The sequence below is a fragment of the Pituophis catenifer genome, unplaced genomic scaffold (assembly GCF_029215685.1).
Source record: "Pituophis catenifer annectens isolate HBS135680 unplaced genomic scaffold, rPitCat1.0.hap2 SCAF_2, whole genome shotgun sequence".
NCBI lineage: Eukaryota > Metazoa > Chordata > Lepidosauria > Squamata > Colubridae > Pituophis > Pituophis catenifer.
In genome coordinates, this window is record NW_027256882.1 from 98,050,173 (window position 1) to 98,066,275 (window position 16,103).

Here is a 16,103-nt window from a genome sequence, read left to right on the forward strand (position 1 = left end):
GGATGGTAATTTTATGTCTCCAAGGAACCAATTCTAGAAAAATCAGAGAGCGGTGCTCTAACACTGCATTCTGTTCATATTAATTTTATGTTGCACTGTACAGTATTCTGCCTTTCATTATCTTCCGGGGAAACCATATTAAATTTCTTGAGGGAAAAGAGTTAGATGGGAGAAAAGGGGGAAAAAAAGACTGTTGCTAGAGCCCAAGCTTAAGATTTATGGCTTCTATCTACACAGAACACTGAGCATAAAAATGCCAAATGGATATAAGTGATCTGTGGCAATTAATATGTTTTAGTAAAAAATCAAGAAGGCAAACTACAAAGGAAGTTATCTTTTCCAAGATCTACAGATGGAAAATCTCCTATCCCAAGAACTGGAAGATACAAAACTCACAACAACTTAATCTTGCTATGGTTAAATAAACCCATCTAGACTCATATAACCTCTATCTGTTGGGATACAATTTTGACATCATCACTTGGTTGGGGACAAATATGTATACCTAATTATCATCAATGGATGATTTATGCTGCACCCCGTACCAATGAAAGACCTCATGTAGGAGTTTACTCTTTGTCTTCCACTAACACCTACTGGAACTGGCCCTGGATCAAAGAAGTGAGCCACCATAGCACCATGCTTCCCCCAACATCCTAAGACAGTCCAGAAGAATACCATCTGATTTCAGTGATACGTACCCTGGGGACCTGGCAACTGGATTCCTGCAGCATGCATTGGGTGGCCTTTGAAGATGATTTGAAAATTGTGACTAGTTCAGAAAGCAGTGACTCAGTGACAAGTGGCATTTCTTGAGGTGACCTATCACTCACTATCTGATAGAATTGAAGGCTGTTGAAAGATTAAGGAAGGCCAGAATGGTTGCACTCATCCTGAGCTCACCAGAGATCATCAATAAGTGCAACTAATGCTCTCACAGTTCTGTGCCTCAGTCTGAAACCAGACTAAAAGAATCCAGATTACTTTGGGAAAGGTACAGAAAGCAACTGGCAAACCGTGAGTGTCACTGAAGTATCACTGAAATCAGAGGGCTGTTCACCAGGCAGGGGTGCAACCAATTAAATATATCAGCCATGGTTGGGAAGTTATCTAGCACCATTATTGACTCCAGAGTGCCACTCTTTAAACACAAACTTTCTTTACTAGGTTTATCCAGAAGCTTGAAATGGTTAGGGCTGCTTTATGAAGAGCAAGGAGTAAAGTCCTGAAGAATTCTCCTGTGCAATTTGCGACCATTGCACAGCCCTAGAACCTAAACAGCAGTGGCTTAATCAGGTAACCATGGTCAGGAAATCCACAGATTAGCACATTATATGATCTTATATAACTATATAATATAGTTGATAGATAGATAGATAGATAGATAGATAGATAGATAGATAGATAGATAGATAGATAGATAGATATAGATAGATAGATATAGAGATATAGATAAGATAGATATAGATAGATAAATAGATTGATAGATTGATATAGATATAGAGGGAGGAAGGGGGTAGGGAGAGAGTATAATATAAAATATTATATACAGCGCGTTATGTAACAACCTCAGACATCATAGCCCACGTTCCCCTCAACAAAAGCCAGCCTGATTTTCGTTTTAGTTCGGTTCTAGTGCTAAGCAAACGCAAGGATCCGGGTCGCTCTCAAGAAAAATAACCGTCTGATAACGGTTATTTCATATATATGTTCATATGTAAACAATAAAAATATTTTTCAAAAAAAAAAAGAAAAGAAAGAAAAATAACCGTCTGATAAATACGGCCCCCAATGCTGGCGTTTGTTTGGCCGCCATAAACTAACCTGAGCGAAGGGCGGGAGGGGGGGACCTGGGTGGTGGGTGGAGAGCGAATGGCCGGCCTCCTGGGCTGCCCTGTGCCAGCCGCACCGCTAGGGGGTGCCGCCGACAGACGCCGCCGAACTTGCTCGTCCTGACGGCAGCGTAAACGGCCCCGTGACCACCTGTGAGCGCTGGCCCGAGCGCAGGTTCTGAGAGGGGAGCCAGGCCGGGCGGTGGCGGTGGCTGGGCCAGCGCGGCCGTAGCAGCAGCAACGCCATCACCATGTGGCTCAGCCCCGAGGAGGTGCTGCTGGCTAATGCGCTCTGGATCACCGAGCGGGCCAACCCTTTCTTCCTCCAGCAGCGGCGGCGGGGCCACGGCAAGGGGGGCGGCCTGACGGGTGAGTGGAGTCGGGCTGCAGGGAGGGAGGGAGTGGCCGCCGCTTGCCCGTATGGCCGTGGCCCCGAAAGGTCCGCCCTGAGAGAAGGAGGCGACGTGCGGAAGGGCCGTGGCCTAGTTTCAGGGAAAACGCCTTGAGCAGGGGGCCTTGGCACCCTCTGAGTAGGTGGTCTCGCCCCCCCCCCATCTGCACATAAATGGTTTAAGCCTAACTCGGAGCAGCAGCCTCCCTAACGCTTTGATTGGCAAGATCTCTCCCACCCTCCAGTCGGTTTTCTGGAGATGCTTCTGGCTGGAGAAAAAAAGTGTTAACCCTCAAACCACCCATCTCCTTCCACTTATGACTGTAATCTTGTTGCTGGTATCCTTACGATTTATTGATTGACTGTTTCCTAATATGATTTGATTGCTTATTCGTACCCTATGACTATCATTAAGTGTTGTACCTTATGATTCTTGATGAAGTATCTTTTATGTACTCCAAGAGCATACGCACCAAGACAAATTCCTTGTGTGTCCAATCACACTTGGCCAATAAAGAATTCTAGTCCTAGTCCATAGTCCATAGTCCAGTCCAGTCTCCTTTGACAGGCTTGAAGGATTGTGCCATCAAGTCTTTATAGTGATTGGCATCCTCTTCTTTTCAGAATGTCCGTCAGGCCTTTCTTTCAAAGGCTGATATTCTATTCTGTTAGGTTCCTTAGGTTATGCTGTACCAGGCATCCATCCGAAAATATATAGGGGAGATGTTCTGGTGGGCTTATCTTTCAGGCTCCAGCAGTTCATGTAAAAAAGGATGTTGTATGTCACTTAGAAATTGGAATATCTGGGGTTGCTGAAGATCTTATTTTCAGAGATAATAAGGTCATATTCAATCTAAAAGTTATGGTTTTGAATTGCAGAAGTGTTATTTAGATTTGTTATAGATACCCATTTCAAAAGATTCTATTTTCATTAGCTCAAAGGGCTTCCATATTGATGATTCCTACCACTGCTAATCAACAATACTTATCCAGTGTGTGTGTGTGTTGTTGTTTTTTTACTTCAGTCTTTAACTTTTCAAATGCATTTTGTTTGAGAGATGCGTGGTTGTGGGCGAAAAAGAAGAAGCAGTAAAAAAAACAGGAAATTTCTGAATAGCACACACTGTCTATAGCTAAAATGAATTCCTTGGCACTAGAAATTCACAAATATGATATAGATAATCAGGGATGGACGGACGGACAGACAAAACAAACAAACTACATAACAAACATATAAACCAAAAACTCAAAAAGCCAACTCCGATCACCAGGTCTTTTCCTGCCATCAGTTTTCTATGTTTCTGTAACAATATATAAAACTAGAAAATCACAGATACAATATAGATAACTTTAAACAAGATTTTTTTTTTTCCTTCAGAAATTTAGTCCAAACATGGGAATTCTGTGGGTGACTTTGCTGATCACTCTTTCTTAACTCAAACTAACTCTCAGGGTTGTTGTGGAGAGAAATAGCATGAGGAAAACTATACATGCCAGCTTAAACTTGTGTAGAAGATGTGGGATGTTAATAAAATAAATATGTCTACATTTTAAGTTTAGATTTCATATTTTGTAAATATGTTGCAAAAAATATTTGCAGCAATGAACTAATAAGTCTAATAGAGAGAGCTTGTAATTTTGTATTTTGTAATTTTAATTTTGATTTTTATAATGACAGCCGTTACTTGACTCATCTACAGTTCTTAAGTGCTAATAAGGGTTAAAACTGTATAAGAATTAAAACAAAATTCCAGTAGCCTATGGATCAGGTGGGGGCAAATAATTTCACAATATTTAACTGTATTAGTAATGTAGGTGCCTAGAGGCCCTACTTCACGGTAAATTCCTTGAAGGCAAACAAGGTCAGAACAGTGCAGCCCTGGGGGTGGGGGGAGGATATTGTTCAGAGACCAGGAGTAGTCTTGCAAGTTTTATTGTCTTGAATAAATTTCCAAGGTAGTTTAAAAAAAGAACAAACACATAAAAGTAGAATTGGTATGTCACTTATCTGATACTAAAATGTCAGCCAGTTTGATACAGTGGTTAAAACACCAGGCTAGAAATCCAGGAGTTCTAGTCCTGGCTTTGGCACAAAGCCAGATGGATAATCTTGGGTGACTCTTTCAGCCCTAGGAAGGAGGCAGTGGCAAACCACTTTTGGGAAATTTTGCCAGAAAACTGCAGTGATTTGACCAGGTAGTTGAGCCCACACTGATTCAAAGGCACACATACAAACACCCAAACCCATGCAAACCATGGCACAGTGGTTAAAATGCAGTACTGCAGGCTACTTCTGCTGCCTGCTGGCTGCCTGCAGTTTGGCAGATCAAATCTCACCAGGCTCATTCATTGACTCAGCCTTCCATCCTTCTGAGGTGAGTAAAATGAGGACCCAGATTGTTGGGGGCAATATGCTGACTCTGTAAACCACTTAGAGAGGGCTGTAAAAGCACTCTGCAGCGGTATATAAGTCTTTTAAGTGCTGTTGCTATTGCTATTAAATTTCTTTCAAAATGACTAACATGCTACCATGACAGCCATTTAGAGGTGTATATTGGAATATTGCCATTTGTTAAATCATCCTAGGGCGACTAAAATTTAGACAAATCTTTGACTAATCTGGTTTAATATACCATTGGAAAGTGTCATGGAAATATTCTGTCCCTAAGATGTACTGTTATGCAATGTATACAAAAAGTATCTCTAAAAACTTGTATCAAGATATACTGAATCATACTCATACCGATAATAGTGCTGTAGTAAAACAGTTCTTCTATGTGTACTTAATTGAATTCATTTGGGTAGAGAAAACAATCCACTGAATATTTAAGTTTTCTGTTATGAAGCAATAAGTATTGTGGTTACAAGTCTCTTCACATAAGCTCTTTTTCAAAAAATACCATATTTTTTGCTCTATAAGACGCACCTGACCATAAGACGCGCCTAGGTTTACTGGAGGAAAACAAAGGGGGAAAAAAAATCAGGTGGAGCCTGAGAGGACCACAGAGACAGAAGAGGCAGGCAATGACAAAGACAGAAGAGGTGGAGTTCAGCACTGTAAAAAGACCCCAGCTGCTATTCACCAAAGGACTGGCATGGTCCACCATTTTTTGGGGGGGGAGTGTGTCTTATGGAGCAAAAAATACAGTAACACTGGAAATAGAAGCCAAGGCAGCAAATACTGGTTTTGTAATGTAATCATGTTGATGCCATTAGTTATCCAAAAAAAACTTACGTGATGATAATGTATGTTAATTTTATTGTGCCATAAGAGGTTATTTTCAGGATATCTTACAGTTTTTAGTGATTAATTTATTAAATCTCAATTTCATTTGAAAAACTCCAGATGAATACAGCACAGTAATTGAATAGATTACATGTACGACTTGTTTACAGATGTTTTATTTGTTTCACAACTGCTTTGTTTTACCATTTTGTAAATAGTTTACTACTTTATTTGCTTCATTAGTAAATGAACCTACCATTGAATAAATGTTTTCAGCAGTTACTGGAAATTCCCTTTTCTTTATTCTAATCTCAGAGACATGAACTGTCCTTCCTAATGCTTGTGGTGAGTTTGGAATTTGCAGCAGATATTTTTTCTTTGCACCCTAGGAGAGAAACATGTGCTGCTACCTAGGATTCAACTCTTAACCTTTTGAGTCGGAGGCAAGCGTCTTCACCACTAGGTCATCTAAATAGGGACCTTCTGGAAGATGCTCAGCTGTGGATTTAATGTATTTGAAAATGAAAAAAACATCCATTTTATTTTGGGATGACTGAAAATCCTCTCTGAATGGGTCATACATTATACTAAACTTCGGTTGATGAGTTGAATTAAGCATACATTTAATTGGTCATCAGCAATTGAGTGTAGAAATTGCATGTGGCAAATACAAAAGAGTTTGTTTGAATTCAAATTGGAGATGGAGCTTTATTAACATACATTTAACATATCATTTGGTATTATCTATGCAATAAATGTCTTCTAATCTCCAAATAATCCTTGGTTATTCTTGTTTATTAGTGACTTGTATATCTCTTGTCACTGTAGATTAGTGGAAATCATTGTCTATAATTGTATGTGAGAAAGACCTTGGGAGAGGGGCAAATAATTCCTTATTTAAAAAAGGTCAGATAAGAGACAGCAGAGCCCATAATGGATGGAGCAAGAAGCTCAGAAGGAGCCTCCCTAAGTTGTCAAGTTGTAAAGATGATGGCAGGAGCATTTTACTTTAAGATATGCAAGATTCTGTTAAAGTAGTTTTACAATTAGTTTATCTTGTGTTTCCTATCTGGTAAGACTGACATTATTTTATGGCAATCATTGAACTGAATTATAAATCACAACTCCAGTCAACATATGGTATAGCGAGGAAGCTGTACTGCTGCATTTGAACGTTGTTCCCCATTTGGTTTATAAGCTTTAGAAAGGTTCTGGTTGAATATTTTCTAAAAATCAAATTGCTGTAGTAAATAGAGTTCAGTTACAGAGGAGTTCTTATAAGCTGCGTTTGGCTCATGATCCAGAAGCTCCCCATCCCTGCTTTGGGAGTTTTTTCCATCAGGTTTTAGTAACGTACAAATATTACCTGCTAGAAAATTGTCTTCATAGCAGAGCAAAATTTATTGTCAGCTATGTGAACATTTTCTCAGAATTTTGAATAATTATTCTTTAAAACTCAGTGTACCCTCAATTTTTTTTTTCTAATAGCATAGAGTCAAAATATTGGAAAGGCCATTTAAGCTATTGAGCCTAATATCTTGCTCAATGCAGGATTCCAAAGTTAAAAAGACCTTGGCAGATGATTGTCTAGACCAGTGTTTTTCAAGCTTTAAAATGGTCAGAACCTGCTGAAACCCACCTCTGCTGCACTCCCAATTCTGAAAGTTTAAGTCCATGCATCTTACAGTTGCCAAGTTTGAACACTGGTCTAGTTTCAGCTTGAACATATCAAAGGAAGTGGATTGCACCATCTCTCATGGTCATGCTAGACGAAAGCAAATAATTTCCTTTATTTATTTAGCATATGATGAGAACATGATAGAAGAGAAGTAAACATATACACATAACCCACATAATTTTTTAAAAAACTTCTATAGGGGTACAGCAGTGGGCTCATAACTGGATGTTCAATTCAGCTATGTAGGCGATTTCCTCTGGCTTTGCTTCATGCAGATCTTCTAGGGAACCAAAGCACTCACGTCATGGGCAGTCTTGCACAATATGTTTAACAGTTTGCATATCAGAACCACAATCGCAACAAGGGGAAATCTATCCATCCCCACTGATATTATTTCATTTAAAAATGAAAGATGTAAATTGCCAACAGTAACTGTTTCAGGCTGGTTTTTTTCTCATCATTGGAACATCCAATTAGAGTTGGGTCAACATATTTTCAGATTTATAATTTACTGTCTTTTAAAATTTTATGTTCAATATAAATGATTACATTGCATTTTCTTTTAATTAGATAATGTCCATAATATTCTTTTCTGCATTTTCATTGTGTTAGGACTGCTCGTGGGAACTTTGGATGTAGTTTTGGACTCCAGTGCTAGAGTTGCTCCTTATAGGATCTTGCATCAAACACAGGATTCTCAGATATATTGGGCAGTGGCTTGTGGTAAGTTCTGATACCTAACCAGGCAAGCAAAGAGTTTTTATACACAAACTGATGAATATTTCCTGTTTTGCCCAGTTTCAGCCACTCATATATTAGGGGTGTTTGGCATGGAAACTCAGTCCTTTAATTTAGGACTCTTTAATTAAACGAGGGATTAAAAACTCCTGATCCGAATAGAAATTTAAAAGAAGATGACTTGACAAATGACTGTTTAATATAAACATTTTCATCCTTTTATATATGTGTCACTTTTATTATAGGAAAGCTTTGTTTATATCTTCTCTGGTTGTTCTTACTCTCTGTCTAGGCTCAAACCGTCAGGAAATTACAAGCCATTGGGAATGGCTAGAGAATAATTTGCTTCAGACTCTTGCAATCTTTGACAGTGAAGAAGATATCACTACCTTTGTCAAGGGTAAAATACATGTAAGAGGTGTTCTTGTCACATTCCTTAATAAATGAAAGACAAACTATAGAGAGCTATAGATTTTAAACCTCCATGTAAAACTCAGTGGGACAGATATTCATAGTATAGTACATATTGAATAGGGATTTTTCAAGGATCACCTTGCTTACTACTGTATCACTTTGCCTGAAGCTTCTAGTTAACTGCTTTAATATTTCACTGTGTAATTAAAGTGCTATAGCGTATGTCGACCTTCATTAGGAGAGAAAAATCTTTGAGAGTTTTGTTGATTTCTTCCTTCTGCCTGTATTCTTACTCTTTTCCATTTCTTTTTTTTTCCACTACCATGTTTCTCTGAAAATAAGACCCGATGTTATTTTCTTTTGGCTTTGAAAATAAGCATTTGGGTTTATTTTCAGGCAGGTCTTTTTTAAGTGCAGGAGGCAGCAAGTGTGGGCCTGACAGGAGTGGGAGAGCACCTACCGCTGGCCCCGCCCTCTCCATTCCACTGTCTGCTTGCCCATGGCTGCAACGGATCAAGCTTTCAGCATGCCCCTGCCTCCACCCACCCTGCCTGCTGGCCCAGCTGCTGCAGGGACACTTCTCAGCTTCAGCGGACACCATGCTGGCTACCAAACGACTGCCCATGCTGCTGCTGGCTTCACGGGGGCACTTCGCCCTCCTGGCAGGGCGGGTGGAGGCCGGGGCACGCCGAGACCTTTGCCCCGATTGAGGCTGCAGTCAATCAGACAGTGGGACAAAGAGGGTGGACCTGGTGGTAGCTGCCCAAACACTTTTCGCCCAGAGAGAGATGAAGCTTTGTCTGCTTGCAAAGGGGGCGCTTTGAAACAGCTAATCGCTCCATTTCAAACAGTTCCCTTTGCAAGCACACAAAGCTTTGAGTCTCTGTCATTTCTCTGTCCTGGCGAAAAGTGTTTGGTCGCCTATGGGGTACTTGGGAATGGAGCAAATCGTTCTGTTATATAAATATGTATGTATGTATGTATGTATGTATGTATGTATGTATGTATATATGTATATGTGTATATACAGTTGTGCTCATAAGTTTACATAGCCTGGCAGAATTTATGATTTCCTGGCCATTTTTCAGAGAATATGAATGATAACACAAAAACCTTCCTTTCACTCATGGTTTGTGTTTGGCTGAATCCATTTATTATCAATCAACTGTGTTTACTCTTTTTCAATTATAATGACAACAGAAACTACCCAAATGACCCTGATCAAAAATTTACATACCCTGGTGATTGTGGCCTGATAACATGCACACAGGTTGACATAAAGATGTGTGAATGGCTATTAAAGGTAACCATCCTCATCTGTGATTTGTTTGCATGTAATTAGTGTGCGTATATAAAAGGTCAATGAGTTTCTGGCCTTCTGACAGACCATTGCAACCTTCATCCAGTGCTGCACTGACATTTCTGGATTCTGAGTTATGGGGAAAGCAAAATAATTGTCAAAGGATCTGCGGGAAAAGGTAGTTGAACTGTATAAAACAGGAAAGGGATATAAAGATATCCAAGGAATTGAGAATGCCAATCAGCAGTGTTCAAACTCTAATCAAGAAGTGGAAAATGAGTGGTTCTGTTGAAACCAAACCACGGTCAGGTAGACCAACTAAACTTTCAGCCACAACTGCTAGGAAAATTGTTCGGGATGCAAAGAAAAACCCACAAATAACTTCAGGTGAAATACAGGATTCTCTAAAAACGTGGTGTGGCTGTTGCAAGATGTACAATAGGGAAGCACTTGAAGAAAGATGGGCTGCATGGTCAAGTCGCCAGAACAAAGCTATTACTATGCAAATGCCACAAAGTATCCCGCTTGCAATACACCAAATAGCACAGAGACAAGCCTCAAATCTTCTGGCACAAAGTCATTTGGAGTGATGAGACCAAAATTGAACTTTTTGGCCACAATCATAAAAGCTACATTTGGAGAGGAATCAACAAGGCCTATGATGAAAAGTACACCATTCCTACTGTAAAACACGGAGGTGGATCGCTGATGTTTTGGGGATGTGTGAGCTACAAAGGCACAGGAAATTTGGTCAGAAATGAATGCAATATGTTATCAAAAGATACTGGAGGACAATTTGCATTCATCAGCCTGGAAGCTGCACATGGGACGTACTTGGACATTCCAACATGGCAATGATCCTAAACACAAAGCCAAGTTGAACTGTCATTGGCTACAGCAGAATAAAGTGAAGATTCTGGAGTGGCCATCTCAGTCTCCTGACCTCAATATCATTTAGCCACTCTGGGGAGATCTCAAACGTGCAGTTCATGCAAGACAGCCCAAGAATTTACAGGACCTGGAGGCTTTTTGCCAGGAAGAATGGGCAGCTTTACCATCTGAGAAGATAAAGAGCCTCATCCACACATACTACAAAAGACTTCAAGCTGTCATTGATGTTAAAGGGGGCAATACACCGTATTAAGAACTGGGGTATATAAACTTGTGATCAGGGTCATATGGGTAGTTTCTGTTGTATTATGATTGAAAATGAGTAAACACAGTTGATTGATAATAAATGGCTTCAGCCAAACACTAACCATGAGTAACAGAAAAATTTTCATGTTATCAATATTTTCTGAAAAATGGCCAAGAAATCATAAATTCTGCCAGGGTATGTAAACTTATGAGCACAACTGTATATGTCTGGATGGGTGGGTGGGTGGGTGGGTGGGTGGGTGGGTGGGTGGATGGATAGATAGATAGATAGATAGATAGATAGATAGATAGATAGATAGATAGATAGATAGATAGATAGATAGATAGATAGATAGATAGATAGATAGATAGATAGATAGATAGATAGATAGATAGATAGATAGATAGATAGATGGATAGATAGATAGATAGATAGATTCTTTTGAGAGCAGGCAACAGAATTTCATTTTTTAATGTGTGCCACTGTGTTCACAGAAAAAAGTAAATGTTATAACAGTAAATGTTATTTTCTTTTGTGCTCCCTTACTTCCTGCACTGCTTTCTTTATAGTTAGGGAAGCATTTCAGATGCTTCTGTACAATCTATGGGACATATAACAGAAATATATGTAATTCATATATGATTCAGGCAGGTGGATAAACAGTCTGAAGCCACAATGATGTTATTAACAATCATCAATATGCTAACATAGTTTTTGGAGCATTGAATATGGAGTTTTGACCATTGGGAAATTGTGCATGCACACATAGAAGTGCAATTTCCAGAGGAATATTTGTGTTTAACGGTTAATTAGTGCAACAAATGAAAAAGCATCCATTTTTACTTGTCACTTTTTCCTTCAGGGAATTATTGCTGAAGAGAATAAGAATCGACAGCCACAGGGGGAAGAAGATCCTGGCAAATTTAAGGAAGCAGAACTGAAGATGCGGAAGCAGTTTGGAATGCCTGAAGTAGAGAAACTTGTCAATTACTACTCTTGCAGTTATTGGAAAGGGCGCGTCCCAAGACAGGGCTGGCTGTATCTCACTGTTAATCACCTTTGCTTCTATTCCTTCCTTTTGGGCAAAGAAGGTAACCTGTCAATGAGGTGTCTCTTATTGTTTAATGTTTCAAACATTTATTAAATCTGATAGCATTGCCTCTTTCAACCTGCTTTTTGATTAGGGGACTGCAACTAACACACTGCTCTAACAGTAAATTGCACAATTCCCATATCTCTCCAATAGAGTGGAATGGATCTGAAATATGCATCTTTTTGATCTTATTGCTTTATTAGAGTTCAGCAATGGGCAGTTGGCTATTTCACATTAATATTGCTAAAATATCTAAATTATTTTAAAATATTTCCCATGTAATTCTCTGTGGGAGTAATTGATGAATTGGGTTTATTTGTTTCCGCAGTGACCCTTATAGTGCAGTGGGTAGATATAACACAGCTAGAGAAGAATGCTACCCTTCTGTTTCCTGAGTGCATCAAAGTGAGTACCAGAGACAGTGAACTCTACTTTTCTATGTTCCTCAACATCAATGAAACCTTCAAATTAATGGAACAGTTGGCTAACATTGCCATGCGTCAACTGTTTGATAATAAAAGTTTCACGGAGGACATGCTGCTTCCCAAACCCAGCAAGCCACTCAAGAATATCTCAGCACTCAAGAGGTAAGCATGTATGTTTGTTTGTCTTCAAAGATTTTAGGACACCTTTAGACAAGGTGTAGGCCACTCTCTGATTGGCTTCAGTCCAAATAGAAACAGCCTCAAATGTTTCCATAACTAAGAACAAAAACAAACTGTTTTCCCAAAAGAAAGAAACCAATTATTTCCTTTGTACAGAGAGAATGCCTTTCACCATCCTGGTGAATTGTAACTCTCTTTATAACTGAATAGCTTGCCTTCTTCTATAGTGTGAAAATGTTTTTTTTTCCTGACATTTCATTTCTTATGGGGTGTACTTGGGATTAGTGTGCATATGTACACAGATGCATATATTCATACACACATAAAAGGTGTAGGCACATTTATTGAGGAAGAAAACATATCTAGCATTGATTTCAGCTGTGGTGATTGATGCTAAATTGATAAGACTGGGAAGCTAGGCATTAGTACATGTGTATGTGTTTATCATTTGTTTTCTGCCTGTTTTTCTATGGGATATCTTCTGTTTTGTGCTTTTTAGTATGACTTGCAAAAATAATGCATTTTATCAATTTTCATGTTTACAAATGAAAAAAAAATTGAAAATATGCAACCAGATAATAATCCAAGGAGGTTCTTTCTAATCTGCCCAACTATTTCAGGGCCATTCTTGATCTGAATTGCAGGAACACGAGTCTGACTGAAATCTCAAGTACAAAGTAGCTCTGAACTTTCTGTATTTTCTTCCCAATGTCTCTCATAAAAATATGCTTGATTTGTATTTTTCCTAGAGCTGCCAGAAAAAATGGAGATAAGAAACTTGTAGATGATATTTGAATTTGCATTTTTCTTCTTCCCATACAGCCTATTTATATCCCCAAAATTTATTGTTTATGTAATTCAAGAATTTTTGAATAAAATCTTTGATTTTATTGTAGATATGGAATTGATTTCTAGAAAATAGGATTGCTCTTTCTGTTGTTCCAACTAAATTTTCTTATATTTCTAACTATGGAGTCATGGGTGGAAATCCCCATATGGAATCTCCATAATTAAGCCACTGGGTTTTTTTCCAGTTCTCTTTATTTAGATAATTTACATAGCTGACCATCTTAAACAAGTAACTGGCCAGCAAACAGATAATGCAACAAACTAATGTTATAAAGCTAATTTAAATTAAACAAAAATAATTACAATAACCATAATAATAATAATAGTAATCAAGTCACCACAGAAATAGGTCACAATACTAAAACGCACATTTCAGGCTCTGTTAATAATCTGGCACTAATGCCTGAGAGAAAAGCTAGGACTTTACAACTTTTAAGAGACTGACTCTCATATATACATGCCAAGATAATTACAGTTTTTTTGGATAATTTTTAATTTGTTTTTCTACTTGAGATTTTCTGGGGGCAGAGAAAGATTAATCTTTCATTTATTTAGGCAGTATTACATACAGCTTCTTGTTGCCAACTTGCACAACTAGTTTTCTCTGAGTTGAATCCTGGAAAAAGTAGCTGTGTCTAATCATGCTGCAGCTAATGCATTTACCCCAAAGAAAGACAATTCAACCTAAAAGGAAAAATTGACAGAACAGGCTATATGCTCTTGAATTTATAAAGACAAATTCTGTGGAAAACAAAAATGGCTGTCCTTCCAGATGACTACTCTCCCAGAATGTAGTGACTTCTGTTATTAGGCCCACTTATACCCTATATATTTGAACTATTCTTATTTCTTTTTTTATCGCATCTAAATATTTATGTTGCCCTAAGCAGTGCCCTTTTTCTTTCTCTGACCAAATATCCTATAATATTAGCTAGATCTTTTCATTGACATATTATCTTCACAGTGCTATTGTTCTTTCTTTAAAGGATATTTTTTATTATAGTTCCATACTTATACTGAAAAGCATGTACAGGTAGTCCTACATTTACGATTACAATAATGCCTGAAAATCTTGGTCATTGAGTAAAGTGGTTGTTAAATGAGATGCCACACGACCATTTCTCTCAATTATTGCAATTCTGGCTCTCCCAGTTCCGGTCATTAAGCAACTACATGGGTCATTAAATAGAACACCATGGAGAAGGCTCCCAGGCATGGTGGGGCAGGGAGTGAAGATTGCAAATAGTGATCACATGGTCGCAGGGCATTTGGCATCTAGTCATAAATGCAAACTGGTTACCAAGCATCTGAAATGTCCTGTGACTCGGGGAGTCTGGCATGTCATTTTACAATGGCCAAAAAGCACCTGTTCTGAGGCCATTGTAACTGCAAGTGGTCATTATACAACCAGTTGTAAGTTGAGGACTACCTGGATCTGTACTAGGGATTTTTGGCAATCATTGGTCCAATATGACAATATCTCTGTTCTTAATTAGAAACTATATTGAAAAAGGATTGTGCATGATTGAAGATAAAGTCCAACACATCTGAACAGGACATGTTAGAAAAAGACAACTCTAATGGATTTCTCAGTAATTACCCCATCGGCATGTGTACATATATATTTCATTTCCTTTAGGGATCTGGATGCCAGAGCCAAAAATGAATGGTACCGTGCTACTTTTCGATTGCCCAAGGATGAACGGCTTGATGGGCACACAGACTGCACTTTGTGGACCCCATTCAATAAAATCCACATTCTCGGTCAGATGTTTGTGTCCAATAACTATATCTGTTTTGCTAGCAAGGCAGAAGAGGCATGTCATCTCATAATACCACTTAGGGAGGTGAGAAGTTGTTTTTGATAATGAATTATTCTGAGAGCCCAGCATTTAGTTACTGGTATAATTTTGAAGGATTTCCTTGAAGATAATAGGATTTTGGTTTTGAACCTCAGTATATTAGTCCATTGGTTAAATAAGTAATTCTCTGGGGTGACAGAAACAAGATCCATACCTTGATATACCCCATTTATCCCTCTATGTAGGTTACAATTGTTGAGAAAGCTGACAGCTCCAGCATTTTGCCTAGCCCACTTTCTATCAGCACTCGAAGTAAAATGACCTTCCTCTTTGCCAACCTGAAGGACCGAGACTTCCTGGTACAGAGAATTTCTGACTTCCTACAGAGGACTCCTTCAAAGCAAACATGTAGTGACATAGGGCAAAAGAAGAGTATTGGTGACCATGCCTCTGAGGTACAGTGCCAGCAATGAGCCTTGAAATCTATAAATCTATAAATCTTCTATAAATATTTATAAAATTCTGGCAGTTTACTGTTATTTCTATTCTTGACAAGGCCTTCAAACTGATTAGATAGCATTGACTTGAGTTCCCAGAGCAAGAAGGAAAACCACTGAGATCTCTATCTAAAGTAGCTGGGGGAGGGAAGTAGTTTGAGATTAGAGCATATGGAGTCATTTCATTCTGATTGACATTCCATTCCATTGCTCCCTTGATGTTGTATTTAGAATTGCCTTAATTTTATCTGTGAATTTGTGAACAGTGGATCAGGCTTGACTGTCACTAAGGCACTGACTGGCTATTTAGAGAAAGGATTTCTAATCCTGTTTAGATCTGTTTGTCATGATCCGAAGTCAAGGACGCCTTCATATCTGGATTTCTTCTGCTGTCTCAAGTGGCTGCCTTGCAAAAATTTTTCATTCATTTACCATTTCGTTTTTCCCAGCTTGCTTTGGCCATTCTGTTCATCCTTCTGCAGCCAAGTTTTTGATCATTAGTGAGCTTCCAATGTTGTGGTACCAATCTGAAATTATTTT

The 16,103-nt window shown here is 38.7% G+C and overlaps 1 protein-coding gene across 2 annotated transcripts in view; it reads left to right on the forward strand.

Moving 5' to 3' along the window:
- The first annotated feature begins 2,027 nt into the window (after window positions 1–2,027).
- Window positions 2,028–16,103, forward strand: part of TBC1D9B (TBC1 domain family member 9B) — a 39,623-nt gene continuing 25,547 nt past the window's right edge. For both annotated transcript variants that reach the window (XM_070937233.1, XM_070937235.1), the window contains exons 1-7: window positions 2,028–2,201; window positions 7,740–7,850; window positions 8,158–8,276; window positions 11,580–11,808; window positions 12,139–12,397; window positions 14,904–15,111; window positions 15,312–15,521. In XM_070937233.1, the coding sequence (XP_070793334.1) occupies window positions 2,084–2,201; window positions 7,740–7,850; window positions 8,158–8,276; window positions 11,580–11,808; window positions 12,139–12,397; window positions 14,904–15,111; window positions 15,312–15,521 (1,254 nt within the window). In that variant the 5' untranslated portion in view covers window positions 2,028–2,083. The remainder of the gene's footprint in view (window positions 2,202–7,739; window positions 7,851–8,157; window positions 8,277–11,579; window positions 11,809–12,138; window positions 12,398–14,903; window positions 15,112–15,311; window positions 15,522–16,103) is intronic.